The sequence below is a fragment of the Eschrichtius robustus genome, chromosome 16 (assembly GCF_028021215.1).
Source record: "Eschrichtius robustus isolate mEscRob2 chromosome 16, mEscRob2.pri, whole genome shotgun sequence".
In the NCBI taxonomy this organism is placed as follows: Eukaryota; Metazoa; Chordata; class Mammalia; order Artiodactyla; family Eschrichtiidae; genus Eschrichtius; species Eschrichtius robustus.
In genome coordinates, this window is record NC_090839.1 from 28,213,007 (window position 1) to 28,240,631 (window position 27,625).

At 50.0% G+C, this 27,625-nt stretch overlaps 1 protein-coding gene across 2 annotated transcripts; it reads left to right on the forward strand.

Moving 5' to 3' along the window:
* Window positions 1–6,793: 6,793 nt before the first annotated feature.
* Window positions 6,794–26,568, forward strand: RBCK1 (RANBP2-type and C3HC4-type zinc finger containing 1). Of its 2 annotated transcripts, XM_068565557.1 has the most exons (13): window positions 6,794–6,831; window positions 7,427–7,519; window positions 8,591–8,735; window positions 15,189–15,282; window positions 15,393–15,591; window positions 16,841–16,962; window positions 17,042–17,215; window positions 18,370–18,569; window positions 19,641–19,752; window positions 22,480–22,659; window positions 23,392–23,490; window positions 23,834–23,977; window positions 25,016–26,568. In XM_068565557.1, exons 2-13 carry the CDS (start codon window positions 7,498–7,500, stop codon window positions 25,094–25,096), a joined length of 1,572 nt encoding a protein of 523 aa, XP_068421658.1. In that variant the 5' UTR covers window positions 6,794–6,831; window positions 7,427–7,497; the 3' UTR covers window positions 25,097–26,568. The 2 variants fall into 2 exon arrangements, with proteins under 2 accessions (XP_068421658.1, XP_068421659.1); XM_068565558.1 differs by lacking the exon at window positions 6,794–6,831 and having other exon boundaries at window positions 6,978–7,519; window positions 18,409–18,569.
* The last annotated feature ends 1,057 nt before the right edge of the window (window positions 26,569–27,625 follow it).

Here is a 27,625-nt window from a genome sequence, read left to right on the forward strand (position 1 = left end):
TAAAGCACTTCGAATAAACAGTGGCTGGCATAACAAGTCCTCAATCAGAGTTAGTTGTTCTCTCTATAGCTCTTCCATGGGATGGGGAAATCTTTCCCAGGAGCACTCCTAACAGACGTTTTGGCCAGAACTGGGCCACTGTGACCTCTCCTGACCAATCACCAGCAACGGAAATGCAGTTATCTTAATTAATCATACCAGTTCTCCAGCTATAGGTGGGAGCAGCCTCCCTGAGGCTCATGCTACATGTGGGGGGTTGGGAGGGTGGGGTAGTGATAAATGAACAAAATCAAACTCTGAGACGGAGGAGGTAGTGGGAGAAAGCACGAGGGAGAGAACTGTGGTAGCTCGGCCAATAGCCTGCTAACTGCAGACAGGTGACGGAAGCTATCCTAGATCGTCCAGCCACCAGTTGACCCCCCAGCTGACTACAAATTCAGAGTTCAGTCAGGCTGACCCAGACCAGAAGAATTCCCCAACTGACCCACAGGATCATGGGCTAAATAAAATGATCATTGTTTTAAGCCATTAAGTTTTAGGGTGTTTTGTTACACAGCAAATGCTAACTAATATAGACAGGGACAAGTCAGCCTCCTCTGTGTGCACCCAGCATCACCCAGAATAGGGCCCAGCTCTGTCTAGGGTCTCACGGAGCAGTCCCCAACTTTCACCCTTCCCCCAAACCCTCCAATAGACCCTGCCCCAGCTCCCTCACAAGCTGTGTTCTCCCTGGTGCCTGTGGAACAAGGGCGAGGGGGGACAGCTTATATAAAATGGGGGCTGCCAAGTGGCAGGTCTTTACATTACACAGAGAGACTCATCTATGCCTCACGACAACCCTATGAGGCAGATGCTCTTGTCATTTCACAGATAAGAAAAATGAGGTTTTTTATTTATTTATTTATTTATTTATTTATTTATTTATTTAGGCCACACCACGTGGCTTGTGGGATCTTAGTTCCCCGACCAGGGATTGAACCCAGGCCCATGGCAGTGAAAGCGTGGAGTCCTGACCACTGGACAGCCAGGGAATTCCTGAAAAATGAGGATTAGAGAGAGCAAAAGATTCATCCAAAACCACAACAGAGAGAACAACTCACCTGGTTTTGCCTTGAAGCAGGAACTTTTGCCAAGGCCACTCTGAGGCAGGCACAAGAAAACCGTCACATAAAAATGCAAATCAAAAAAAATAATAAAATGCAAATCCACTCTCACCAAGCAATACAATGCACATAACCACACCCCTGACCGCAATTAGTGGGGACTTTCATGTTCTATTTGTATTCACTGAATGATCACTGTATAAGAGTTTTACAATATCAAAGGTAATACATATATATTACTTTATATATTACAGGGAGAGAGGGACTGTTAGAAATTTAATTGGGGATTTTATATGCAATTGGGAGCTAAACACAAAATATCACACTGTGGCCTGCCCAATTATTCATTCACCTAGCAATTCAACAACTATTCCTAACGCCAACCAACGGTAGAGCAGGTCCCATGCAAGACGGATGCAACGTGGTCCCTGCCCTCATGGACTTCAGTCTAACAGAGGAGACAGATGTTAAACAGATAACCACACAAATGAAGAAGTTAATTGTACCTGTGGTATGTTCTTTGTGGCAAAGACAAGCGTCACCAATAAGTCCCATGCTCCCCTACATGCCCTAGCCTCTCTTACAGTCACAGGACTAGTTCTGACCAATGGTGTGTGTGTAGAAGTGACATAGGGGTGGTCACTTCTGGGCTAAAGCAATTGAAAGCTGATGGGCTTCAATCCCTGTCTTTCCCTTCCACAGCTACCTTGAGGCCATGCGTTCCCTTAGCTACAAGATAGAGGAGGACCACCAGATCCACACTGGATTTTACTGAGCAAGAAATGAAGCTTCCTATGTTAAGTCTTTGCAATTTGGAGTTTGTCTGTTGGGCAGTTAGTGTTAATTACCATGACTAAGAAAAACTTGCCACAAGAGAAGGAAGGAAAATTCTCTTCCCCAGTAACTAGGCTGTATCAGTCTTTGCTGCATTACAAACCCCCAAACATAGTGGTTCGTGATTGTCTGTGTCAGCAATTCGGGCTGGGCTCAGCTGGTCACTCATGCGGCTGCAGGCAAAGGGCGGCCCACCAGGACAGCTCAGCTTCACTCACTTGTCTGCCGATCGGCAGGCTCCAGGGAGCCTTGGCTAGGATGGTTCATCTCGGCTCTACGTGGTCTCAGCCTCCAACAGGCTCAGCGCTGGCTCCTTCATGTGGTGGTCTTGGGGTTTCAAAAAGCAACAAGGAAGAACAAATCCCAGTGCCCAAGCTGTGCTTCTGTCACATCAGCGTGTCCCACAGACAGATCCAGGAGGTGGGGAAATTAATTCTCCCTCTCAGTGGGAGGACCTGAATATAATATGTGGCCTTTTTTTTTTTTCTTCAATATACAACATGAGGTATACTTGATCAAGTAAGTTGACTACAGTGTACCTAAAACTGAACCTGCAGGTAGTAGATCCCTGGGCCAATTGCTTGGTGTCTCTGGGCCTCAGCCTGTTCCCCTCCTTTTGTGTGGCTAAGCCCTGCCCCTCCCTTGAGGCTGGACCTGGAGACTCTTCAGAGCGGGCATGCCCTCCCCTGCACACTGAAGCCCGCAGAACAGGTTTCTCAGAGGTGGTCAGTCAGTCCCCTAGGGTGCTTGTTTAAAATGCAGATCCCTGGACCCTGCCCAGACCTAGTGAGTTAGAACACTTGGGGTTCTGCATCTTAACAATCAATCACCCTGGGTGATGCATCCGAGTTGGAGAACCTCTGTGTTTGGAGAAATCCTGCCTCCTTGGGGACTCAGAGAGCTCATGTTAGCTCCTCTCTGGGTTGTTTGCAAATGGGTGTAAAGTGGGCATAAATTCTACCTGCCTGTGATGCTAGGATGGGCTCACAGATGTGGGGGGCTTTATCAGGTCAAAATCTCAGCCACCACCTAAGTTGTACCAGCATCCTGGGGAGAGACATGTAGCCCTCTTTCCCTCCTTGTTCTCTCTCCCCTCACCTGGCTTTGTGGCTCTGCACAGCACTCAGCACCACCTGGCAGGACATTCTCTACCATTTGTTTATGTGAGTTTCATAAGTCCAAGGATATGCTTTGTTTACAACTGTCTCCCTGGCTCCAAGAAAAGTGTCTGGCACACAGAGCTGCTCAATAAATGTTTGTAAATGAAAGTTGTTGCTGTGTAGATCCTACACGCCTAGAGCAGAGCCAGGACAGTTATTAAGGATGGTTAATGTTTACGGGCACATGCTACATGCCAGGCATGGTTCTAAGTACTTTATATGCACTCTCTCATTTGATACGTGACAGCCAGGTGGCCCTCGATGATCTGCAACACCTGGTATCCATGCCCTTGTATAGTTCCCTCCTACCCTGAGCTGGGCTGACAGTGTAACTAATAGGAAACTGTGAAAATAAACGAGTATGACTTTAAGTATAGGCCATAAAATATATTATGGCTTCTGCCTTGTTCTTCTGGATCATCTGTTCTGGGAAAAGCCAGCTGCCATGTTGCTAGGACACTCAAGTACCCTATGGAGAGATACATGTGGTAAGGAACTTACACATTCCGCAAATAACCAGCACCAACCAGGCCTAGGAGTGGGCTTTCTTGAAAGTCAATCCTCCAGCCTCAGTCAGGCCTTCAGATAACTGAAGCCCCAGGCAACATCTTAACTACAACCTCTGAGAGACCTTGAGCCAAAAACTACCTAAGAAACTGTTCCTGAATTCCTAACCCATAGAAACTCTGTGAGATCTACATGTTTATTATTGTTTTAAGATGCTAAGTTTTGGGGTAATTTGCTATGTATCAATAACCAATAACTGATACAGATCCTAAAAACAGCCCTATGAGGGAGGGACAATGATGATCACCATTGTACAGAGGGAGAAACTGAGGCCCAGAGAGGGGAAATCTTTTGTCCAGGGCCACACAGATAGTGTAACTATGGGACTGAACCCAGGTTTGAATGACTACAGAGTCTATCCACTGGGATGAAAAATGTCCAAAGTGAATGCCAGCTCTGCCCTTGAAGGACCAAGGCTAAGACCAGAACACATGAAAGAACGTATCTGCCTCCAGTACAAATTTGTGCTGGTGACTTCAGGGCTCAGGTGAATGTGACCATTATAAACCGGCAGGCTCAGAAGAAGAAAACAAGGCAATAGGAGTGAAAACCAGCAGAAACAGACACTCAGAGTTCAGATAGCAATACTATCAGATAGACATCATAAAACAGAAACGTTTAATGTGCTTAAATAAATATATAACAAGTTTGAAACTATGGCCAAAGTATAGGAAACTATATCAAGTAACAAAGTGGATTTGAAAACCTAAAAGAACTTCTAAAATGAAAAATACAATAACCAAAATAAAAAATTCAACAGATGGGTTAAACCACAGATTAGATGTGGCTAAAGAGGGAACTAGTGAGATAGAAAGCTGACATTAATCACAGAGTCAAGAGACTCCATAAATTTTTACACACAGACACATCATAGTGAAAATGTGAAAACACCAAAGACAAAGAAAAAAATCTTAAAAGCAGTCAGAGGGAAAAAATCCAGAGAGATTACTTTCAAAAGAACAACAGTACAACATGGATGAACGTCAAAAACATTATGCTAAATGGAAGAAATCAATCACAAGGAACCACATATTGTAAGAGTAAATTTATATAAAGTGTCCAGAATAGGAAAATCTATAGAGACCGAAAGTAGACTAGTGCAGAGGGGGTTAGAGAGTAGGAGATAGAGAGTGTCTGCTATGGGTACAGGGTTTCTTTGGGGGTGGTAAAAATGTTCTAAAATTAGGGACTTCCCTGGTGGTCCCGTGGTTAAGAATCTGCTTTCCAATGCAGGGGATGTGGGTTCAATCCTTGGTCGGGGAATTAAGATCCCACATGCCGCAGGGCAACTAAGCCCACGCACTCTAGAGCCCGTGCGCCACAACTAGAGAGCCCATGTGCCAAAACTACTGAGCCTGCATGCCACAACTAGAGAGCCCATGTGCCACAACAAAGAGCCCGTGCACCACAGCGAAAGATCCCGCATGCTGCAAGAAAGATCCCGCATACTGCGGCTAAGACCCAATGCAGCCAAATAAATAAAAATAAATATTAAAAAAAAAATGTTCTAAAATTAGATCATGGTGATAGTTGCACAACTCTGTACTAAAAACTATTAAATTGTACACTTTAAATGGGTGGATCTTATAGTATATAAATTATTTCTCAATAAAGCTATTTAAAGAAAGAACAGCAGTTAGATTGACAGGTGAAGATGTTTTAACAGCAACAATGGAAGCCAGAAGACAATGGAATGCTGTCTTCAAGGTGCTAAATGCCAGGTAAAATTCTATACCCAGCAAAAACGTCTCTCAAGAGTGAGGTCTAAATAAAGATTTTTCAAACAAAAACCAAGAAAGTTTGTCATGAGAAGACTCACCCTACAGGGACTTCTAAAACAACAGTTCTCAAACTTGGCTTCTCATTACACTCACCAAAGAGCATTAAAAACTCCTGATGCCTGGACCCACCCCAGATATTCTGAATCAATTGATCTGAGATGTGACCTGGGCATAGGATTTTTAAAAGTTCCCCAGGTGATTCAAACATACAGCTCAGGCTGAGAACCTCTGTCTTATGGGATATATTTCAGGCAAAAAGAAATTGATCCCAGATGAAAGTCTGAGATTCCTTCATTCATTTAACGTAATCCATGGGCAACTATTATGTGTTGGAAACTGTTCTAGACACCAGGAACACAGCAATGAGCAAAACACACAAAAGTCCCCACCCTCTAGAAGAGGGAAACAGCCAAAAGATAACCAAGATAAAGAAGTAAAATATGCTGTTAGTAATACATGCGTTGGGAAAAAAATGAAACCAGGAAGAATATAAAATGCTAGATTTAGCTGTGTGTGTGTGTGAAATTTCAGATAGAGTGGACAGGGAAGACTTTTGGCTAAAGACCAAAATAAAGGGCAAGAGCAATCCATGAAATATTTGGGCTATGGCAAGTGCAAAGGCCCTGAGGTGGGAGTGTGTCTGCCTTGTTCCAGGATCTGGAGGCCAATGGGTCTTGAGTGGAGTGAGCCAAGAGGATAGTAGTCAGAGAAGGAGCGGCGGCAGTTGCAGGCCTTGGGAGGACCTCGGTTTTCACTTTGAGTGAGATGGGAGCTATTGGGAGTGTTTTGAGGAGTGGCATGGCTTGATTCTAACAGGGCCCTCTGGCAGCTGGGTGGAAAAGGGATTGTAGTGACCAAAAGGGGAAGCAAGGAGCCCAATGAGGAGGCTGGTGCAGTACGCCGGAGGAGAAAGGATGGAGGTGGACTGGGATGGGGGGTGGAGGAGGTGAGAGGTGACAGATTCTGGAACTATCGTGCAGGCCGAGCCCATAGGATCTGTTGATCTATGGGATGAGGGGTGGGAGAAAAGTTCAGGGGTGGGAAGACTGGAGGATGCAAAGAGCTTCCAGCCTGTGCCCGGCGAAAACAAACTTCACTAGTGGCCCAATCAAAAGGTGGAGAGTGACCGCCGAGAGGCAGCGTCCGGCTGGCTAAGGGTGGGTTCCTGAGGCCGTCCGGCCTGGATTTAAATCCAGCTGCGTGGCCTCGGTCAGATCAGAAACAAACAGAGCCTCTATTTCTTCTGCAAAAGGAGCAAGGACCGGCCTGCCCGCCGCTGTGCTGGCAGCTGGACTGAGTAGGGGCGGTCTCCACGTCGCTCCCCGCCCCTCTCGGCCCCGCCCACTCCCCCACCCCTCCCGCGGCGCTGCCGGCTAGGCTGCTCCGGTGAGTGAGGGTCTAGGAGTCCGGGTCCGGCCGGGGGCGGGGTGGGAACGCCTCGGACTGCGGGACAGAGCGCCCCGGACCGCCGAGATCCGGAGCAGGGGTCGCCGCCGCCGGGTCGCCGGAACGGGGGGGGGGGAAGACCCAGATCCCGCGAGACTCTTCCGCCGCACTTCCGGGGCCGCCACTTTCACTTTCTTTTCCGTGGAGGCTGCTCCCCTCCCTCTCCTGACTGACAGGGGCCGCTCCGCGGGGGAGGGAGTTAGGCTGAAATCCAGCGACCCGGAGGGCGCTTTTCCCCTACAGGGAAAAGGGGAGGCCCTCCTCGGGGACTCGCAGCGCCCCTGCTGTGCGTCGTCCCTCCCCGCCGCCAGGCCTGTCCCGTTTCCTCTGTTGCCCTTTGCGGGCTTGGCTTGGTGCCCCCTTTCACCTCCCACGCGGGGTCCCGGCCCGTTCCCTATCCCAGGCCCCAAGCCCGGTCCTCGGGTAGTGTGATGCTACCCGACTGCCACCGGGGACACCGAGGCACAAAGAAGGCTTGGGCCGCGCCAGAGGCCACCGGCCTGGACTGAGTTGCTCGTGGTCGCCCGTCCTCTAGCAGGTGACCGGGAGGTGGCTTTTCCCCGGAGCTGCAGCCCCCGCCTGGGGGGATGGGCACAACCACGCCAGATGGACGAGAAGATCAAGAAAGGTGGGCACAGACTGGAGGCGACTGAGAAACTTCGGGGGGAGGGGGGAGGGGCATTAACCCTGTCCTCCCTCTGCCCACCTGCCCCTCAGTTTCCTCCGTTGGGGCCTGGTTCCTTCCAGGGGCCTCTTGTCATTCATTTATTTGATGCCCCTGAGGCCTCAGTGGGCCAGCTCTGCTGGGAAGGGTGTAGGGAGCTCCCAGAGGACACAGGAGACCACCCAGGCTGGTGAGGGAGCAGACCTCAAGGGTCGTTGCCTTTCCCCTGGCCCCTTCCACCCAGCGTGGGAGAACTTAAGTTAGGTCATGTCACCAACCTGCTCACATACCCTCCTGTGCTCCTTGTTCTTAGAACAAAGCCCAGAGCAGTTGGGTAGCCCACAGGCCTGCTGGCTTCGCTGACCTCTGCCTTCCCCCATTGGGCCCCTTGGTCATTCTGCTGGAGCCCCACCGGTTTCTGTTCTAATCCAGCCATTTCTTGCCCAAGGCCTTTCCCTTTCCCTTTCTCTGTACCTGGAACACTTTTGCCCAACTGGGTCTTGACATACCCAGCTTCTCCTCCTTCAGGTCTGAGCTTCAATGTCACCTCCTCCTAGAGGCTTTCCCTGATCTCCTTACCCTGTTCATTTCCTTGCCAGCATGGATCACAATCTGAATCTTTTTCTTTTGTTAAACTTGTTAATTGTCAGCCCAGTCTTACTGGGCTGGGAGGTCCATGAGAAGAGGGACCCTGTTTATCTTATTCACGGTTGAAGACCAGTTTTCTGAGACAGTGATTGGCACACAGTAAGAATTCAATAAATGTTTGTTGTATAAATGAGTGGAAGTATGTGGGGACTTGGGAGTATGAAGGGAAAACAGAACCAAATAAGCAGGGAGGGGGGCTGGGGAGTGACAGAGAAGGCCTACCAGAGAAAAGGGAATTTTAAGCTGGGTGCTGAAGGATATGTAGGAGTTCACCAGGAAGACAGAGAGGAAGCAGCATGTACAAAGGATCACCTCCTTCCTCACCCCCTTAACCCCAGCTCCTGAAAAATAAACCCTGTGCTAACCTGCTTCCACTGTGGATTTCAGCTGAGGAGGTGGCCCAGAGGCTCACCCGAGCAGTGGCTGGCGGGGATGAACAGGTGGCTATGCAGTGTGCCATATGGCTGGCAGAGCAACGGGTGCCCCTGAACGTGCAACTGAAGCCTGAGGTCTCCCCGACACAGGATATCAGGTGAGGAGTACGTAGCTGACCAGGGACTTAGGGCTTCCTGAACCCCAGTGGGCCGCGATATAGTCTTGCCTATAGAACAGTTAAGTTATTATTAATGGCAGGTTCTGGTGTCAGGAGACCTAGCTTCAAACCCCAGCTCTGTTACAAATCAACTCTGAGATCTAGGGCAGGTCACTTCACCTCTCAGAGTTTGTTTTTTTCATTTAAAAAAATGGGGCAATATTAGTAGCTGTTCTTAGAATTGTTAGGAGGTGTATTAGGGTGTTAGGTTTAATATACCAGAAAGAAACATATTAACAGTGGCATAAACAAGTTTGATGGTACACAGTCCAGATGTGGAGGCTCTGCTCCCTGTAGTCCTCAGAGACTCATGCTTTTGTCTTGTTATTATGACATTCGTGGCCTCCATTCTGAGGTTCACCTTATGGTCCAAAATGGCTGTTCCAGTTCTAGCCATTGCATCAGCATTCTTGTCAGCAGGAAGGAAGGAGGGAAGAAGGGCACCCCCTCCCACTCTCCTCTTAAGAACAGAGCTCAGAAAGTTGCACACACTTCTTCCACTTAGCTCCCAAGGCCAGAACTTATTCTCACAGCCACACTCAGCTTGAAGGGAGGCTGTGAAATACAGCCAGGTATTCCACTAGAATTCAAGGCAAGGGTTAATGGATACTGTTAGTCTGCCCCAGGAGACTTAAACTTGATGCTGAAATGCTTAGCACGGTGCCTGGCACATGTTAATCACTCAATAAACGTTGTTTTCTCCTGCTTTTTTCCTGCTGTGTAGTAAGACAATAGTTTTACAGTTTCTAATTTTAAGTGGTGGATCCCATTTGATTTTGTTTTATTGAGATATAATTGACAGACCATATTCAACAATTTAAACAATTCACCAATTTAAAGTTTATAATTCAAGGCTTTTAGTATATTCACAGTTGTGCAACCATCACCGTAACCACTTCTAGGACATTTTTTAAGAAACTCTGTATCCGTACTTTTTTTTTTTTTTTTTAATTTTTTTGGCTGCTCTGTGCCCTTTGAACCCATGCCCCTTGCAGTGGAAGCTTGGAGTCTTAACCACTGGACCACCAGGGAAGTCCCAAAACCCCATACCTGCTAATAGTCACTCCTTATCTCCTTACCTTTTTTTCCCCAATCCCCCCAACCTTAGGCAACCACTGATTTACTTTCTATCTCTAGCAATTTGCCTATTCTGGAAATTTCATATAAATGGAGTCATACACTATATAACCTTTTGTGTCTGGCTTCTTTCACTTAGCATCATGTTTTCTAGATTTATCCATGTTGTTGTAGCACGTATCAAAACTTCATTCCTTTTTATGACTGAATAATCATTGTACGGATATACCATATTTTCTTTATTAATCAGTTGATGGACATCTGGGTTGTTTCCACTTTTTCAGCTAACATGTACAACGCTGCTATGAACATTTGTGTCCAAGTTTTTATATGGACATATTTTTTCCCCAGTTTTTTATGGCTGTGTTGGGTCTTCGTTGCTGTCTCTCATTGCGGTGGCTTCTCGTGTTGCGGAGCATGGGCTCTAGGCATGCGGACTTCAGTAGCTGTGGCTTGAAGGCTCTAGAGCTCAGGCTCAGTAGTTGTGGCGCACGGGCTTAGTTGCTCCGCGGCATGTGGGATCTTCCCGGACCAGGGCTCGAACCCGTGTCCCTTGCATTGGCAGGCGGATTCTTAACTACTGCGCCACCAGGGAAGCCCTCCCCAGTTTTATTGAGATATAATTGGCATATATAGTTAAAGGTATTGTGACTTATAATAAGAAACATATATTTGTCTTCTTCCTGTTCTTGGCACAGAACTCCTAAAACACTTGGAATTTCGTAAGTGATGAGAATGATAAAGGTGCCTTTTGTTATGTTAGTGAGGTGACTCTTGGACTGCCCCTAGATCACCTAAGGATGGGGGCTGGTCATCAGAGGAACCAATCCTGTGTTTAGAGGACTAGAACCTTCAGTCCCATCACCCTGATCTCCGGGGAGAGGAAAAGGGCTGGAGGTTGAATCGATCATGAGTGGCCAATGGATTAATCAATCATGCCCATGTAATGAAGCCTCCATAAACACTCAAAAAGACAGGGTTCGGAGAGCTTCCAGGTTGGAGATTTGGAGAGAATGGCGCCCCTTCTCACATACCTTGCTTATGCATATCTTCTATCTGGCTGTTATAGCCTTTTATAATAAACCAGTAATATAGTAAGTAAATATTTCTCTGAGTTCTGTGAGCTGCTCTAGCAAAATAATCAAACCCAAGGAGGAGGTCGTTGGAATTCCTAACCTATAACCAGTCAGTCAGAGAACAGGTGACAACTTGGGCTTTCAATTGGTGTGTGAAGTGGTGGGGCAGTCTTGTAGGACTGAGCCCTCAACCTGTGGAAGCTGACGCTGTCTCTGGGTAGAGAGTGCCAGAATCGAGGTGAATTGTAGGACGCCCTGCTGGTGTCTGAAAATTGCTTGGTGGTGTGTGGGAAGCCTTCCCCCTCCTCCCCCTTCCACAGGTTGGAAATTGAGCCTCAGAACCATTTTAGGTGTATGACATAATGATTTAATATATGTATGTTATTGTGGAATGATTACCGCAGTAAGTTTAGTTAACATCCATTGCCTCACATAGTGATAAATTATTTTTTCTTGTGATGACAACTTTTAAGATTTACTCTCTCAGCAATTTTCAAATGTATGATACAATATTGTTAACTATGGTCACCATGCTGTACATCACTTCCCCAGAACTTATTTATCTTAAAACAGGAAGTTGTTCCTTTTGACCACCTTCACCCCCCACCCTGCCAACCAGTCTATTCTTTTTCTCTGACATCAGTTTTTTAAAATTCCACATATAAGTGAGATCATACAGTATTTGTCTTTCTCTGTCTGACTTATTTCACTTAGCATAATGACCTCAAGGCCCATGTTGCTGCAAAGGGAAGGATTTCCTTCTTTTTATGGCTGAATAATATTCCATTGTGTATATATACTGTACATGGAAACAACCTAAGTAACCATGAATGAATAAAGAAAATGTGGTGTTTATGTATACAATGGACACATATTTTCGTTTCCCATTCTGTGGGTTGTCTTTTCACTGTATTGATAGTGTCCTTTGAAGCACAAGTTTTTAATTTTGACGAAGGACTGTTTATCTGTTTTCTTTTGTTGTTTGCGCTTTTGATGTCATCTAAGAAACCACTGCCTCATACATGGTCATAAAGGTGTATCCCTATTTATTTTTTTAAGAGGTTTATAGTTATAGCTCTTACATTTAAGTCTTTGATCCCTTTTGAGTTAATTTTAGTATATGGTGTGAGGTCCAACTTCATTCTTTTGCTTGTGAATATCGAGTTATCACAGCATTTTAAAAAATAATTTATTTATTTATTTATTTATTTTTGGTTGCATTGGGTCTTCGTTGCTGCACACAGGCTTTCTCTAGTTGCGGCTAGCGGGGGCAGCTCTTCGTTGCGGTGCATGGGCTTAATTGCGGTGCGTGGGCTTCTCTTTGTGGTACGCAGGCATCTCACTGTGGTGGCTTCTCTTGTTGTGGAGCACGGGCTTTAGGCACTCGGGCTTCAGTAGTTGCGGCGCAAGGGCTCAGTAGTTGTGGCTTGTGGGCTCTAGAGCGCAGGCTTAGTAGCTGTGGCGCACGGGCTTAGCTGCTCGGCAGCATGTGGGATCTTCCCGGACCAGGTATTGAACCCGTGTCCCCTGCATTAGCAGGCGGATTCTTAACCACTGTGCCACCAGGGAAGTACCTGCATTATTTGTTAAAAACACTATTTTGTCCCCGTTCAATATCTTGGCACCTTTGTTGAAAATTAATTGACCATAAATCTGAGGTTTATTTCTGGAATCTATTTCTATTCCATTGTTCTATGTCTGTCCTTATGCCACTAACACACAATTTTGATTATTATAGCTTTGTAGTAAGTTTTTAAAACAGAAGCATGAGTCCTCCAACTTTGTTTTTCTCTTTCAAGATTTTTTTTGGCTATTCTGGGTCCTTTGTATCTCCATATGAATTATAGGATCAGCATGTCAATTTCTGCAAAAAATGTCAGCTGGGATTTTGACAGGGATTGCATTGAATCTGTCGATCAATTGGCCATTTGATTTAAATAAAATACTTGAGTATTAAATGGCATTGTAGTTTCTGCTATAAAACCTACCACTACACACAGCTTGTTTATATCAGCTGTACTTGTTACTCCCACAGCATAATTTAATTAGCTGTTACATCAATCAATAAAACATGAGTGCTAAAAGAGAATTGTGTCTATGAAAACTAAGTTGATCGCTTTAGAAAGACAAGATAGAGATGAGGCACCAAAAAAACCTGTTATCATTTTAGGGTGGGACAGTTGTAAAAAATATGGTAAAAATCCAGAAGGGCTCTGTACTCAGATGCTTTGAGAGTGTAAGTTTTTGCTCCACTTTGAAGAAGCTGATACTGGAAGTCATAGACCATGTATAATGCGTGTGGTTCATACAAAAAGAAAAAATCATGGGGAACTCCAGTAGCAGATTTGTACTCAAAAAAAGCCATTGGCCTTTTACCTAGAGATTGGCCATTGAATGTGCATTTGTATCCTGTAAGGTAAAATTAAGTGTTAAAGTCTGCAGCTGTTTTTGCAGTTCTTTGCTTTAACGATTTTTCTGACTAACTGATCACCACTGATCCTGATGACATTAGATATAAGGGTTCCAACTGTATTTTTCTGTTATTGGTGTTAAGGTTATAACTTTTAGATTTTGTTTCCTAAGTAAAATTCAGGCTTCTATGCTTTGCCTCTAGGTTGATTCTAAAAATGTAAACCCACTAAAATAGCATTTATAGTATTTTGATTATGGAAATATTACTCAGTGTAGAATAAGTAGTGCAGTTGAAACTTTATGCACTTTCATGTTTCAAAACCCCTGTTGCTTGAAGAAGAATGTCTTGAAGGTTAAGATCTCGTCCTTCTTTAAATTTCCTTATACTTTTCTTCCATTCTCCTGCATCAGACTCAGCTTTTTTTTTTTTTTTTCTTGTATTTCAAAAACTTTTCATGTGGAGAGGTGGATGGTAAACTTTTGGCGTCTACACATGTCTAAAAATTTCTTATTTCCCTGATAGTTGGCTGGGTGTTGCAAATCATTATCCTGAGGAATTTTGAGGTATTTTCTGGAGTATTTTAAAGCAAGTCTCAGATTTTAGTTCATTCATAAGTAATTTGATATGTCTTTAAAAAATGACCTAAAAAAATAACCTCAATACCATTATTACACCTAAAAAATTAACAATAATTCCTTAAAATTCCCTAATACTGTATTTATATTCAACTTTCCTTGATTATCTCGTTAGTGTTTTTGTTTTTTTGTTTTTTGTTTTTTGGCCACACCACATGGCTTGCAGGATCTTAGTTCCCCAACCAGGGATTAAACCTGGGTCCCCAGAGTCCTGACCACTGGTAACTCCCTCCTTAGTGTTTGTTATAGTTGGTTTGTTCCAATCAGGAGCCAAAGGAGATCAAATAGCATTTCTTAATGTTGTCTGAGTCTCTTTTATTCACTTTCTCTATTTTTAGTGCCATTAATTTTTTTTAAGGAACCTGGTCTTTGACCTCCAGAATTCTCCCACATTCTGAGTTTATGAATTGCCTCCTCATGGTGTAATTTAATATCTCTCATTTTCCTTGTGAACTTGTAGTTGGACCTAAGGTTAGGTTAGTAAGGAGTCACTGTTACATTCACAGGAATTCTTCCTCATTTTCTGATTGTTTCTTGCTGTTCTTGCTTTAAGGATGCGGGGTTTTCCCAAATCACTCTGGAGGTTCTAAGTGGGCTTTCCTGTTATTGTTCTACACCCTAATTTTTCTGTGTCCTGGGATCAGTTCTGTTTTTTTGTCTTAGCCCTCCCTTTTCATGCTTTTGGTCTTCCAAAAAAGTTTGAGCATCTTTGAGAAGGTTGGTGTTTAAAACCGCTTTCTGTGGAATAATACTGTTTGGGTTGAAATCCTGCCTCTAACAGTTATTAATTGTTTACTTGGCAGAGCCACTGTAACCTATCTGTGCCTCCCGTTTTTATCTCTAAAATAGGGGTGACAACAGTACCTGCCTCATGTGTTCACTGAGAGGATTACATGAGTTAATACATGTTAAGTGCTCTGAAGAGTCTTGGCATACAGTTAATAACTGTTGTGGTTTGGCTAAGGAGCCAATAATAGCCAATAACAGAAGAGGTCGGAGAGCTTGGGAGGGGCCAGAGCATGGAGGCCCTTGCCATGCCACAGTGAGTTTGGATTTTATTCTGAGAGCCATGTGGAGCCATTGCAGGGGCCTGAGCAGCGAGTTCTGATACAGGAGGAAGCACAGGGGAGTGGGAATCCAGGAGCCGGCTGGTGGCTGAGGCTGGACCTGCGGCCCCTTGCCCTCCCCGCAGGCTGTGGGTGAGCGTGGAGGATGCGCAGATGCACACGGTCACTATCTGGCTCACGGTGCGGCCGGACATGACGGTGGCCTCCCTCAAGGACATGGTGAGTGAGGGGCAAAAGGAAGACACGTCAGGGCGGAGGTTCCCCTTTTGCCCTGCCTCTCTCTACTCTGCTCCTCCCTCCCCACACTCCCTCTGCATCCTCCCTGCCAGGTGTTCCTGGACTATGGCTTTCCGCCAACCCTGCAGCAGTGGGTGATTGGGCAGCGCTTGGCCCGGGACCAGGAGACCCTGCACTCCCACGGGGTGCGGCGGAACGGGGCCAGCGCCTACCTCTATCTGCTGTCAGCCTGCAACACCTCACTCAACCCTCAGGAGCTGCAGCGGGAGCGGCAGCTGCGGATGCTGGAGGGTGAGGCTCTGCTCCCGAGCGGTGTGCGTTCTCCTGAGGCTGTAGGGGAGAGGGAGCAGGGAGCAGAGCCCAGGGGCTTTCGTGCGCTCTCCTGAGGCTGTAGGGGAGAGGGAGCAGGGAGCAGAGCCCGGGGGCTTTCCGTCAGGAACGTGCCTGGAGGACCTTATCCATAGTGGGGAAGAGAGGACAAAGGACACCCCAGGAAGGAGCCATTTTGGGAACCATTTAGAGAACAGCTGGTCTAGGGGAGAGGGGCTGAGCTCAGTCCCCGCCCTGGCATTTATCAGCTGTGTGACCTCAGGCAAGTCTCTTCCCATCTCTGCTCTTCAGTTTTCTAAATCTGTAAATTGGATATGATAATAGCTAGTTTTTATTCTAAATTTTTTACTTCTTATTCTGAAATATTTCAGACCTACAGAAAAGTTGCAAAATTGTATAAAGAATTGTATAACGAATTCTCATGTGCTTTTCACGTGGATTCCCCAAATATTAACATTTGACTATATTTGTTTTGCTTTATCATTCTCTCAGTATTTATTTATGCATAAGTAATTTTTTGGAACTGTTATGAGAGTAAGTTGCAGACACGTTGTCCCTTTCCCCTAAATACTTGTGTGTATTTCCTTTAAATAAAAAAAAAAAGAGTCATTTTCTTACTACATATACCTATCAAATTTAGGAAATTAATATTGATACGGTCCATTGATCTAATGGACAGATCTTGCCCAAATTTTACCAGTTGTCTCACTAATGTCCTTTATAGTGAAAGACCTGGCCCTTGGCCTCGGTGTCTCAGTCTTTTTCAATCTTTGGTCTCCTGTCTTCCCTTGGCTCTCCTGTTGTTTGAAGAGTCCAGGCCAGTTTTGTTTTTTGTTTTTCTGTCCCATGTGCCCTCATGAATGGATTCAGATTCAGTATTTTGGCAGGACTACCTCAGAAGTATTGTTCATCCCTCTAGGTGCTACACTTAGGAGCATAGGAGATCAGTTTTCAAGCAGGGTTTTTAAGCTGGGAGGACCCAGGAGCAGTCGTGGGTGGAGGAGGGACTCTGACCTTTGGGAGCCAGGACACTCGGCCAGGTCTGGACCCACCCGGCAGGACCACCGAGCTGGAGACTCCTCCGGAAGGAGGGAGATAGAAGGGGGCAGGGTGGGGGGGCTGTCAGTGCAGGGCCCGGGGTTCCTGGCTGGCCCAGGGTGTGGAGGAAATGGGCTGCAGGGATCCGCCACCCCTGAATCCTCCTCCCCAGATCTGGGCTTCAAGGACCTCACGCTGCAGCCACGGGGCCCCCTGGAGCCAGTCCCCCCGAAGCCCGGGGGCCCCCAGGAGCCGGGGCGGGGGCAGAACGACGCCGCGCCAGAGCCCCCGCCGGTAAGCTGCCCAGTGCGCGCCCCTGCGCCCCTGACCCGCCCGTCTCGTCTCCCTGCGCTCACTGCCCCTCTGCCCCCAGGTGGGCTGGCAGTGCCCCGGTTGCACCTTCATCAACAAGCCCACGCGGCCCGGCTGCGAGATGTGCTGCCGGGCACGGCCCGAGGCCTACCAGGTCCCTGCCTCGTACCAGCCGGACGAGGAGGAGCGAGCGCGTCTGGCCGGCGAGGAGGAGGCGCTGCGCCAGTACCAGCAGGTGGGCGCGGACCCCGGACAGACACCTGCAGACTGGACGGGGGAGGCATAGGCCAGGAAGGGAGGCACCTCCACATTGCCGCTCCTCGCCCTGTTGCTGCCCCCTCCTGATCACACCGCTGGTGGTGACCCTGCACTTGACTGTGACCGGCCTCTCCCTGAGGTCATCCTGTTGCTAGGACCCTGCTCCCCGGCTGTGATGCACACCCTGGCTTATCTGCCCCGCCCCCCCAGTGGGCTGTGGCGCTGCCCCTGGCTTTGACTTACACTCTCACTGTGCACACGAGAGTACCGGGCTCGGACCCCAACATCCTAGCTGAGACCCTGACCACTCCCCCATCGCCACCCCTTTGTCCGCCTGTGACCTAGCTCTTGCTCCACTCAGCCCTGACCTCACCCTGAATCCTACTATTCCTGACCTCCCCTTCCTCCCTGGCTGTGGCCCACCCAGACTTCCTAGGATCTTGGACCTAGCCCTTCACCGCTCCCTGGGAGATTGACCCAGCCCTCTGTCCTGCTCCTCCAACAGCCCCACCCCCATCATGTTACGCACGCATTGATTACACAGATACCTAACCCTGAGCGTTCCCCCATTCTGATCGGATGCTCCCATCCCCCACTTGGACCCAGTCTGCCCTTGTCCCACCCCGGCCATGACCTCACTGCTGGTCCCATCTACAGCCTTGGCCCGGACCCTGTTCTCTCTCCCGCCTTGCTCTGCTCCCTCGCTTTATCACCACCTCCCGTACCCCTGACCTATTCTGTGACCTTGACCCGGCTCTGCCTTCACCCCCCTGGCCCTAGCCCTGCCCTGCTTCTTGGCAGAGATGGGAGCCCTGCTACTCCTGACTCCCCGCTCAGACCCTGGCCCCTTCCTTTCCAAACGCCATCGCTCCCTGGCTTGACACCAGGTTGCAGCCTTAACCTGCCAGTGCCTGGCCCGCCTCCTGCCCCACCCCCACCCCACCCCCCCTGTTTCCTCGCCTCCCGGCCCCTCCCTTCCCAGCATCTCCTGCGCCTAACCTCAGCTTGCCCAGTCCCACCCTCACCGCAGGATCCTGCCCCGCCCCCCTCCCCCCCCCCCCCCCAGACCCTCCCGGGCCCGGCAGGTTTGACCCATCCCCCGGTTCTGCGCCCTTCTGGCCCGCCCCTGAGACCCTGACCCGCCCCGCGGCCCCACCCCCGTGTGCCCAGCGGAAGCAGCAGCAGCAGGAGGGGAACTACCTACAGCACGTGCAACTGGATCAGCGGAGCCTGGTGCTGAACACCGAGCCTACCGAGTGCCCCGTATGCTACTCGGTGCTGGCGCCCGGCGAGGCCGTGGTGCTGCGTGAGTGTCTGCACACCTTCTGCAGGTGCGGCCCTGACCCCACCCCCAGCGACGTAGTTCCTCACGGCTGCGCAGTACCCATGGCTGAAAGGGGGTGGGGCGCAGTGCTCTTAACATCTCTTTGGACGCCCATAGAAACCTGCGAGGTAGGCACTCTCTCCCCTTTTTGCAGAGGAGGAATGTGAGGTACAGAGAGGCCAGCAACTTGCTCGAGGCCACACAGCTCAGGCATTCTGTCGCCAGAGCATGCGCCCGTCCACACAACCGCCAGGCCCATGTAAGGCCTGGGTTCTGGCCTGGCAGCCCGTGCCAACCCCGCCCTGACCCTCGCTGGTGGACAGCCTGCCCTCTGAGGCTCCACACCTGGCCCTGGGCTGTGGAGAACGTGTCTTTCTTCACAGCACACATTTGATGAGCTGCCCTGGGTGCCAGGGACTGGGCTAGGCCTGGGGATCCAGGAGTGAACAAAAAAGCTCATTTTCCGCCTCCTGAAGCTTACGTTCCTGTGGGCAGGCCGATGTTAATCAAATAATCACTGATATAATTGTAAATTGTGCCAAATGCTAAGTACCAGTGGATTATGATAAAAGTAACAGAGGCCCTGCCCTACAAGAGGTCTGGGAAGCCCCTAGGGAGGCTGCACTTGAGCAGACCAGGGGGTCCAAAGTGGGCATGTGCCTGGCCTGCCTGTGGCAGTAAGGGGTCAGTGTAGCTGGAGCAGAGGGATGGAGGGGGTTAGGGGATGGGGGCAGAGAGGTATTAGGGAGGGTGAGCCACCGGGGCTCTCAGGTTTGCTCTGGGCGGGATGGGATGGGAGGCTGCGGGGAGGCACATGGTAGCCCCAGGGAGCCCAGTGAGGAGGCTCCTGCAGTCCTGCAGGCGAGGTGGTGGGACCTGGGCCGGAGTGATAAGGGTGGCAGTGGGGTGGACAGAAGTGATGGGTTGGTGGGAGGGATCGGAAGGAAGGGAGGTATTGAGGAGAAGCCCGCCTGGGGTCAGGCCTCACCATGTGAGGGCTGGAGTCCTGGGGGCTGGAGTCCTGGGGGATGGGGTTCAGATGACCCCTAACCTCCCCACCCCTTCATACCTCCCCCAGGGAGTGTCTACAGGGCACCATCCGCAACAGCCAGGAGGCCGAGGTTGCCTGCCCCTTCATTGACAACTCCTACTCATGCTCGGGCAAGCTGCTGGAGAGGGAGATCCGGGCGGTAAGGCCTGGGGGAGGAAGGGGCACACCCCCTGTCCCAGGAAACTGGGCCCTGAGCTGGCAGGTGGGAACCGGTTTGAGAGTCCCAGGCTCAGGCACCAGTCATTTATCAAGAGCCTTTTCTGTGTGGGATGCTGGAGGCCCAGGGGGTGGGCAGGACAGGAACTAGGGGAAATACCTAGTAAAGAAAACACCCTTATGAAGAAAAGACAGCAGAGCAGTTAGCAGGGGGGAATTCTGGGGCCAGATGGCCTGGTGACCTCAGGTCAGATACGCAGCCTCTCTGTGCCTCGGTTTTCTCATCTTGGTTGGGGTCAGAGAGTTAGTTTCTATTTCAAGGGTTGTGAAGATTATAGTGGAAGACGTATAAAGAATTTGGAGTAGTGCTTGATATGTGGTATCAGTTAGCCCTTGTATCAGTTAGCTTCTGCTGTGTAACAGATTACTCCAGACTCAAAACAACCACCATTTATTTAGCTTATGAATCTGCAAGTTAGCAATTTGGGTTGGGCTTAGCTGGATGATTCATCTGGTCCAGGTTGGGCCCGGCAGAGCTCAACTGGGCTTAGCTGGCAGGTCCCCTGTCATGGACTGGTGTGATGGTCTTATCTGTGATGGCTGGGATGACAAGGCCTCTTTCCACTTTGGTCTCATCCACCCCAGGCTGGCCAGGGCCTGCTCATGTGCTGGTGTCTCAAGGATCCAAGAGCAGCCAGTGCAGGAGCGCTTTCCAAGGCTGCTCACTTGCTCCTGTCCCTTTGGCTGAAGCAGGTCACATGCTTAAGCCCAGAGTTTGTGTGGGAAGGAACCACCCAAGGGTGTGGAGTTGGGGAGACATGAACAAATAGGGGCCGCTCCTCCAGCAGCCTTTCACAGGGCTGTATGTGTCTGCATGTGTGTGTTTTCTATTATTATTAATGTTATTATTATCAAGTTATGCCCCTGACCGCTGGTCATCTTGAGCAAGTGCTCTCCCTTCTCTGCGCCTCCATTTACCCATCTGTAAAGTGGACTGTTGGACTTGATCAGTGGTTTTTAAACTGCTGGGGAATGGCCTTCCCAGAATTGGGCATCTTGGAATTCCCAGGCCAACATGGAGGCAGGGCCAAAGGTGGCTGAGGTCCAAGTGAGAGACCCCCACCACCGCATACACAAGACCCTGTTTCTCCACATCACTTCTGCCTATTTCCTACGATGCTGCTTCTCAGAACCCCCTAAACTTTACCAAGTATTTCCTGGCGCCTAAGGGGTTCTGCCTCAGGGGAAAAAGGGCAGACAGAAGGGGTGGGCCCTTGGGAACTCCCAGCCTTCACACTAAGAGAAGCCCCATTTTTAACTGTTGTTTGTGGGGCACCTGAGAAGGGCAGCTCTGGCTTCCTTGCTCTTGCCTGGAGAGGCCCCAAGACATAGATCATTCCATATGTCCTGGCACCCACAGTCGCTGCCCAGAGGCTTTCCCTGTAAAACCCACCTCTGCCAGGGGGCATTGTGATGGGGCCAGAGTTCATGCCAAGGAGCTGCAGGGCTCATGCTTCCCTGGAGCCCCTGGACGTTGACCGAAGCCTCAGAGAACAGTCAAGTGTGGCGGAGAAAGAGGAAGGGGCAGGGATCAGCAGAGTAATGCAGTGGAGGTGGTTTTACAAAAAACATACCTAAACCACAAGAACCAGAACAGAAATCAAAGTGAAAAATCACCCACCAACTCTGCCATCCCAGAAAATCTCTGATTGCATTTTTTCCTGTTTCCTTTGGTGTCCCTGGGTAGACGTGGTTTTTTTTTCTTTTTAAATTAACTATTAAGGTATACCTTGCACACAATAAAATTCGTCCATTGTAAGCATGCAGTTAGATGAGTTTTGACAAATGTAACTCTTAAGACTACCACTCAGTCAAGATATAGAACATAGGCATGATTTTTACCTCATTGTAACCAGTGTAGGTACAACTTTTGCTATTTTGCTACAAAACCTGTCTAAAGATTATTATAAATCTCCATGGCATACAGCCTATTTAGTTCTCTTCTCTTAATAATTCCAGTTTCTGGAATTATTATTATTAATTAACATCAATAATTATTAATATTAATAATTATTAATTATTATTAATAATTCCTTCCAGTTTGTAAGGAATGCTTCAGGGAACATTTTGCATGGTGTCTCTTCCTTCTTATATATTATTTTCTTAGGATAAACTTGTAGAATATGTCTCAAAGGGTCAGAAAAGTTTGGGATGGTTGAAACATTATTGCCACGTGGCTTTCTCAGAGTGCTGTGTACCAGGGTGCTAGTTTAACCACATCTTCCTGGCATTGCTTGTTATTGTTTTTGTCCACTTTTTCCCCTTTTTAAACCATTGTGGTAAAATATATATAACATTTACCATTTAACCATTTTTTAAGTATACAGTTCTGTGGCCTTAGGTGTAGCCACATTGCTGTGCAATCATCCATCTCCAGAACTTTTAACCTACTTTTTTTTTTTTCCTTTTTTTTTTTTTGGCTGAGCCATTCGGCTTGCAGGATCGAACCCACGCACCCTGCAGTGGAAGCACAGAGTCCTAACCACTGGGCTGCCAGGGAATTCCCTTAACCCACTTTTTGAATGGAGTTTTTAACACTGCTATGTTGGACTTTATGGGTTGGGGGCTTCCTGAGGAATATTTGGTGGCCAGCAGGGCACATTGTCAGGTGTTCTGAACCCAGAGCACCAAGGCTGTGGTCTGCTGGCAGCTCCTGAGCCCCGAGGATTACCAGCGATTTCTGGACCTGGGCATCTCCATTGCGGAAAACCGCAGTGCCTTCAGCTACCACTGCAAGACCCCGGACTGCAAAGGATGGTGCTTCTTTGAGGATGATGTCAACGAGTTCACCTGCCCTGTGTGTTTCCACGTCAACTGCCTGCTTTGCAAGGTGGGGACAGGGACCCACACTGCCCAGTCACTCTGGTCCTGCCAGGAGCTCACTGCCATTCCGAGTTTGTTCCCCTGGGAAGGGAGCTGGGATACTGACCTGGTTGCCATGACTTAGAGCTGTGTGTCAGTGGCCAGGCTTGGCTTGGGCCCTGATCTGAGCCTAAGCCTTAGACTGAGCCCTGAGCCCGGACTGAGCCTCTGAATAATCCTGGCCCCAGACTGAGCCCCGATCCTGGCCTCTGATGAACCCCGATCCGTCACAGACCAACCCCAGCCCTGGCCCCAGACCGAGTGTCAACTCCTATCCTGAACTGAGCCCTGCCTGACCCTCACCTCAGGCCATCCCTGCCCTCATCCTCTCAACAGGTGACCACAACAGAGACTGGTCTCGGGCGAGTAGGCAGGGCTGAGCCTTCTCGCAGCCCTGCAAGCTCACTTTCAGAGCATTAGGCCTACAGCCAGGGCAGAACCCGGCCGGCGACGAGGGGCTGCGGTTTAGGGATTTCTGTGCCTGTCAGGACTTAAAATAAATAGGTATATATGATTATTATCATATGTGATGACCCTGGCTTCACCTCCCTGGCCTCAGGGTGTGTGTGATTTACAAAGGAAGGCTCTGTCACTGACACCATGTAGAAGCATTAAGTGCTTATGTGGATGCCTGCTCTGGTCCTCACCTCTCTAACTCCCTGGGGAACTTTCTCACCTCGAGCCCCTCATCCTGCTGCAGGCCATCCACGAGCAGATGAACTGCAAGGAGTACCAAGACGACCTGGCCCTGCGGGCTCAGAACGACGTGGCTGCCCGGCAGACGACGGAGATGCTGAGGGTGAGGCTGGGTCAAGGCTGAGGGCCGGGGATTTGAGTTTTGGGGAGGGATGGGGACTTCTCAGAAAGGACTGTGGTTCATCCAGCCCTGGAGGCTTGAGCTCCTGCTGGCATCACTCCCATCCAGAGATGGGACTCAGGACGAGTGGCGAGCAGCAGGGAGTGTCCGGGTGGAGAGAGGAGACTGCAGACGCATGGGAGAGGAGGCTGCATGCAGCCAGGCCTGGGTGGAGCAGCATGGGAGAGTGATTCTGCGACTCGGGGGGGTGGCCGGTTTCTCTCTGCAGTGGGGCGGGGGCCAGGGAGCGGGGCTGGGCCTAAGGTCGGCACCTGCTCTGCTGCAGACCATGCTGCAGCAGGGCGAGGCCATGCACTGCCCACAGTGCCAGATCGTGGTGCAGAAGAAGGATGGCTGTGACTGGATCCGCTGCACTGTCTGCCACACGGAGATCTGCTGGGTCACCAAGGGTCCTCGCTGGGGCCCCGGGGTGAGTCCCCAGGGAGCACAGGGCTCAGGGGTGCTGTGGGAGAGTGCCTGAGTGTAGAGATTGGACAGGTCAGCCCATGGACCAGTTCTAACCCCACTGCCTGCGTTTGTGTAGCTCGTGAACTAAGAACGTTTTTTACATCTTTTAAAATGGTTGAACATATCAAAAGAAGAATATTTCATGACATGTAAAAATTATATGAAAGCCGAATTTTAGTGTCCATAAGTAAAGTTTTATGGGAGCCCCGCTCATTCGTTTGCATACCGTCTGTGGCTGCTTTTGCGCTACAAAGGCAGAGACCGACTGGCCGGGAAAGACTCAGGTAACTGTCTGGCCCTTTACAGAAATGTTTGCCCACCCCTGCCCTAGAGGACAGCGGCCAAGGGTGTGGGTGGGAGTCAGAGGTAGAGGGGTGGGTCCCCGGCTCTGGCACACATTGACCATGTGGTTAGGCTGTTACTCCCTTCCCTGAGCCACAGTTTCTTCGTCTGTGAAGTGGAGATGATAGCTGGGCCTCAGGCTTATTGTCAGAATCATATGAAAAAATGCAAGAGCAGTGCTTAGCGCGGTGCATCTGTCACATGGTGAGCGCGCGAATGGTGGCTCATGGTGGCTGTCGTTGGGAGGAGTGTTCCTGGAACTGGGGCTCGGCATTGTCCGTACAGGCAGACAGTGAGACAGGTGGAGGTGGAAGGAACACACTCTCATGCCGCCAGTGTGCTCACCCACCCCGAATATGCAAAAATCCATCAAGTCCTCTCTGGCTCCAGGTCTAGGGGTGGGTAGCCAGACCGCGTAATTGAGGCTGCTACGGGAGCCCAGAAAGGCTGCCCAGAAAGGCCGCCCAGAAAGGCCTTAACGGCTGCCTCCATCCGGTAGCTGGGGCTGAGAGGGTCATCTTAGCAGGGGGATGTGCCCGAGCCAAGGCCCAGGGTGGGAGTCTGTGCTTTGGGGGTGTGATGGAGTGCATGGGGGAGGGGGAGGGGCCCGCTGTCTTCACTGCCCTGACCTTTTCTCCTCTCCCCGCTCATCCTCTAGGGCCCAGGAGACACCAGCGGGGGCTGCCGCTGCCGGGTGAATGGGGCTCCTTGCCACCCCAGCTGTCAGAACTGCCACTGAGCTGAGGATGACCTGGTCCCCATGCTGACCCAGCCCCACATCTGCAAGCTGCTGTGGGACAGGGCTGGTGCTTTGGCTCTGATTTCTGGCCTGGGAGATGCCTTTGCGCTTGGCTGAGACAGGGGCCCTGAAGAGGCCAAGGCCCCTGAGCTGTGTGGATGGCCTTGTTTGCTGTGGGCATTGCAGAGGCCCTGCCTGAGCTGGCCATTGTCCGCGGCTGCATCTGCCCCAGTGCCTTTGCCCTTCCTGGGGCTTGCCAGCCAGACCTTTCATCTCCTCTCTGTGGCTCCCATCTCTGCCTAACCCAGCCTTAAACACAGCCCTGGCCGGAGGCCTTGCTGGATGGAGCCTCTGAGAGCCCCGTGTGAGTCCACACTTCCCTCATCCACCTTCCTCGTCTGCAGGACGCTGAGCACTCACAGCCTACCACCTCCCCTGTCGGCTTTCTGGGGGTGACTTTTCTCTGGCTTTGCTGTTGGAGGCTTGGGGCCTCTTAGAATTGCTGCTAATTCTGCTCAGAGCCAAGAGGGAGACCTGGCAGTTTCCAAAGACAGCCCAGCTGGTCCAGCTTCCGTATCTCCCTCTTTGCCGCCTGTGTAAACTAATTAAAATGGTTTTCCAGGGGGCTTCCCTGGTGGCGCAGTGGTTGAGAATCTGCCTGCCAATGCAGGGGACACGGGTTCGGGCCCTGGTCTGGGAAGATCCCACATGCCGCGGAGCAACTGGGCCCGTGAGCCACGATTACTGAGTCTGCGCGTCTGGAGCCTGTGCTCCACAACGAGGGAGGCCGCGATGGTGAGAGGCCCGCGCACCACGATGAAGAGTGGCCCCCGCTTGCCGCAACCAGAGAAAGCTCTCACACAGAAACGAAGACCCAACACAGCCATAAATAAATAAATTAATTAATTTAAAAAAAAGGTTTTCCAGGAAGGGATGAGTGTGATGTCGTGAGAGGGAGCAAAAGGGTCATGGGCTGCGACTCTACACGGAGACAGGCAGGATCCCAAGCTCTCCGGGAATTGCAGCCAAAAGTTGATGTGTTGGCCCCCGTCAGTGTAGAACGAGGGTGCGGCTGAGCACTGGGATACTTGCACCGGACTGAGCACCCCTGCGCCCACTCGAGGGGCAGGATGCTCTGGGTCAGCGTTGGCCTGGACAGGCAGCTTGCAGTGTGTTCAGAGTCCACAGGGCGGGGTCTGCAGGTCAGCGTGGGCATCAGGGGGAGGGAGGGGCCGAGGCAGCAGCTACAGGCTGGCAGGAAATTCTTGCTGCAAACTTCTGACCTCTCGGTGGGCATCCAGTGTTGGAGAACAGAGATGATACTTCAGGAGGAGGTGAACCTGCTGCAGTTGCGGGTGAGAGTGTGATCCTAATTTTTAACATCTCAGACAAGATGGCACAGTATTGGTCCAGTGCTGTTGACTAAGCCCACTCTGTGCTGGCCAGAGATTAATAAAACACGGTTCTGGGCATCCGTTCTGTTTTTACCTCATTCTCTGACCCCGCCTGCACCCCTCCCACCCCCCACTTTGAAGGCCAGCACGCTGTCTGAGCCGGGATGTGGATCATCATTACAACAGGCGGAGGGCGTCTCTGCGACTCAAGGTCTGGACTCCAGGTTCCAGGAGTTGGGGCATGTCACTGGGGCGGGGCAGAAAGGGCTTATTCTAGACCCTGGAAAGGCATTGCCACCCTGTCCTTGGGTGCCAAGGCTCAAAAGAGCTGACCCCGGCAGAGAGGTGAGAGAACGTGAGTGCCTCCCTGCTCTGCATTGGCTGATGAGGGGCACCCCTGCCCCGGGAGCAAGAAAGTCAGGCAGAGCCACTGACTGGAGGAAACGGCAAGCTGAGCAGAGCTGCGCTGCAGGGGAGCGCGGGGCCCGGATCAGGGCTAACCGCTTGCTCTCACCGGCTCCTCCCTCCTCCCTCTCCTGCCAGGGCCTGTCTTGGTGAACCTTAGGGGCCTGTAGGGGAGGAAAGCAGACCATTCTTTTGGTGCACAGGTACAAACCAGCAAGCCACAGGGGGTGAACAATCTAGCCAGTATTGTTTTAGAAATTTGACTTGGTTGCCAGTATTTTTAAATTGGAGATGCTACATTAAAATCTAGATGCCCAAGTTCTCTTGCAAAAGTCGAAGCTTGGTAATCCTGGCTCCTCATTTCCACATGGCAGGTCCAGAGTCACGTGATGCTCCTGATCCAGTTCACCACAGTCCTCGTCACCCCCAGCTCTCCTCACACGGCCTTTCCTGTGCCCTTGCACCATTCTTTCTCCAATGAGTACTAAGAAGTGTTAATGAAACATTTCTTTACCCATGGCTGTATCAAAACTGAGGCTGGCAGAGGGGGGGACCACATGGGCTGCGTGCGTCTTTCACTTGGCCCACTCCATCTACACCAAGGCGCGCATCGAGTTTATGTCTGCTGCAGCCAAATGGGGGGTCAGGAGGGCAAATGGAGGGGCACAGGGCTGTCCCGGGGTTCTAACCTTCAGCGCCATACTTCACATGCCAGTGGGTGAAGGATCTA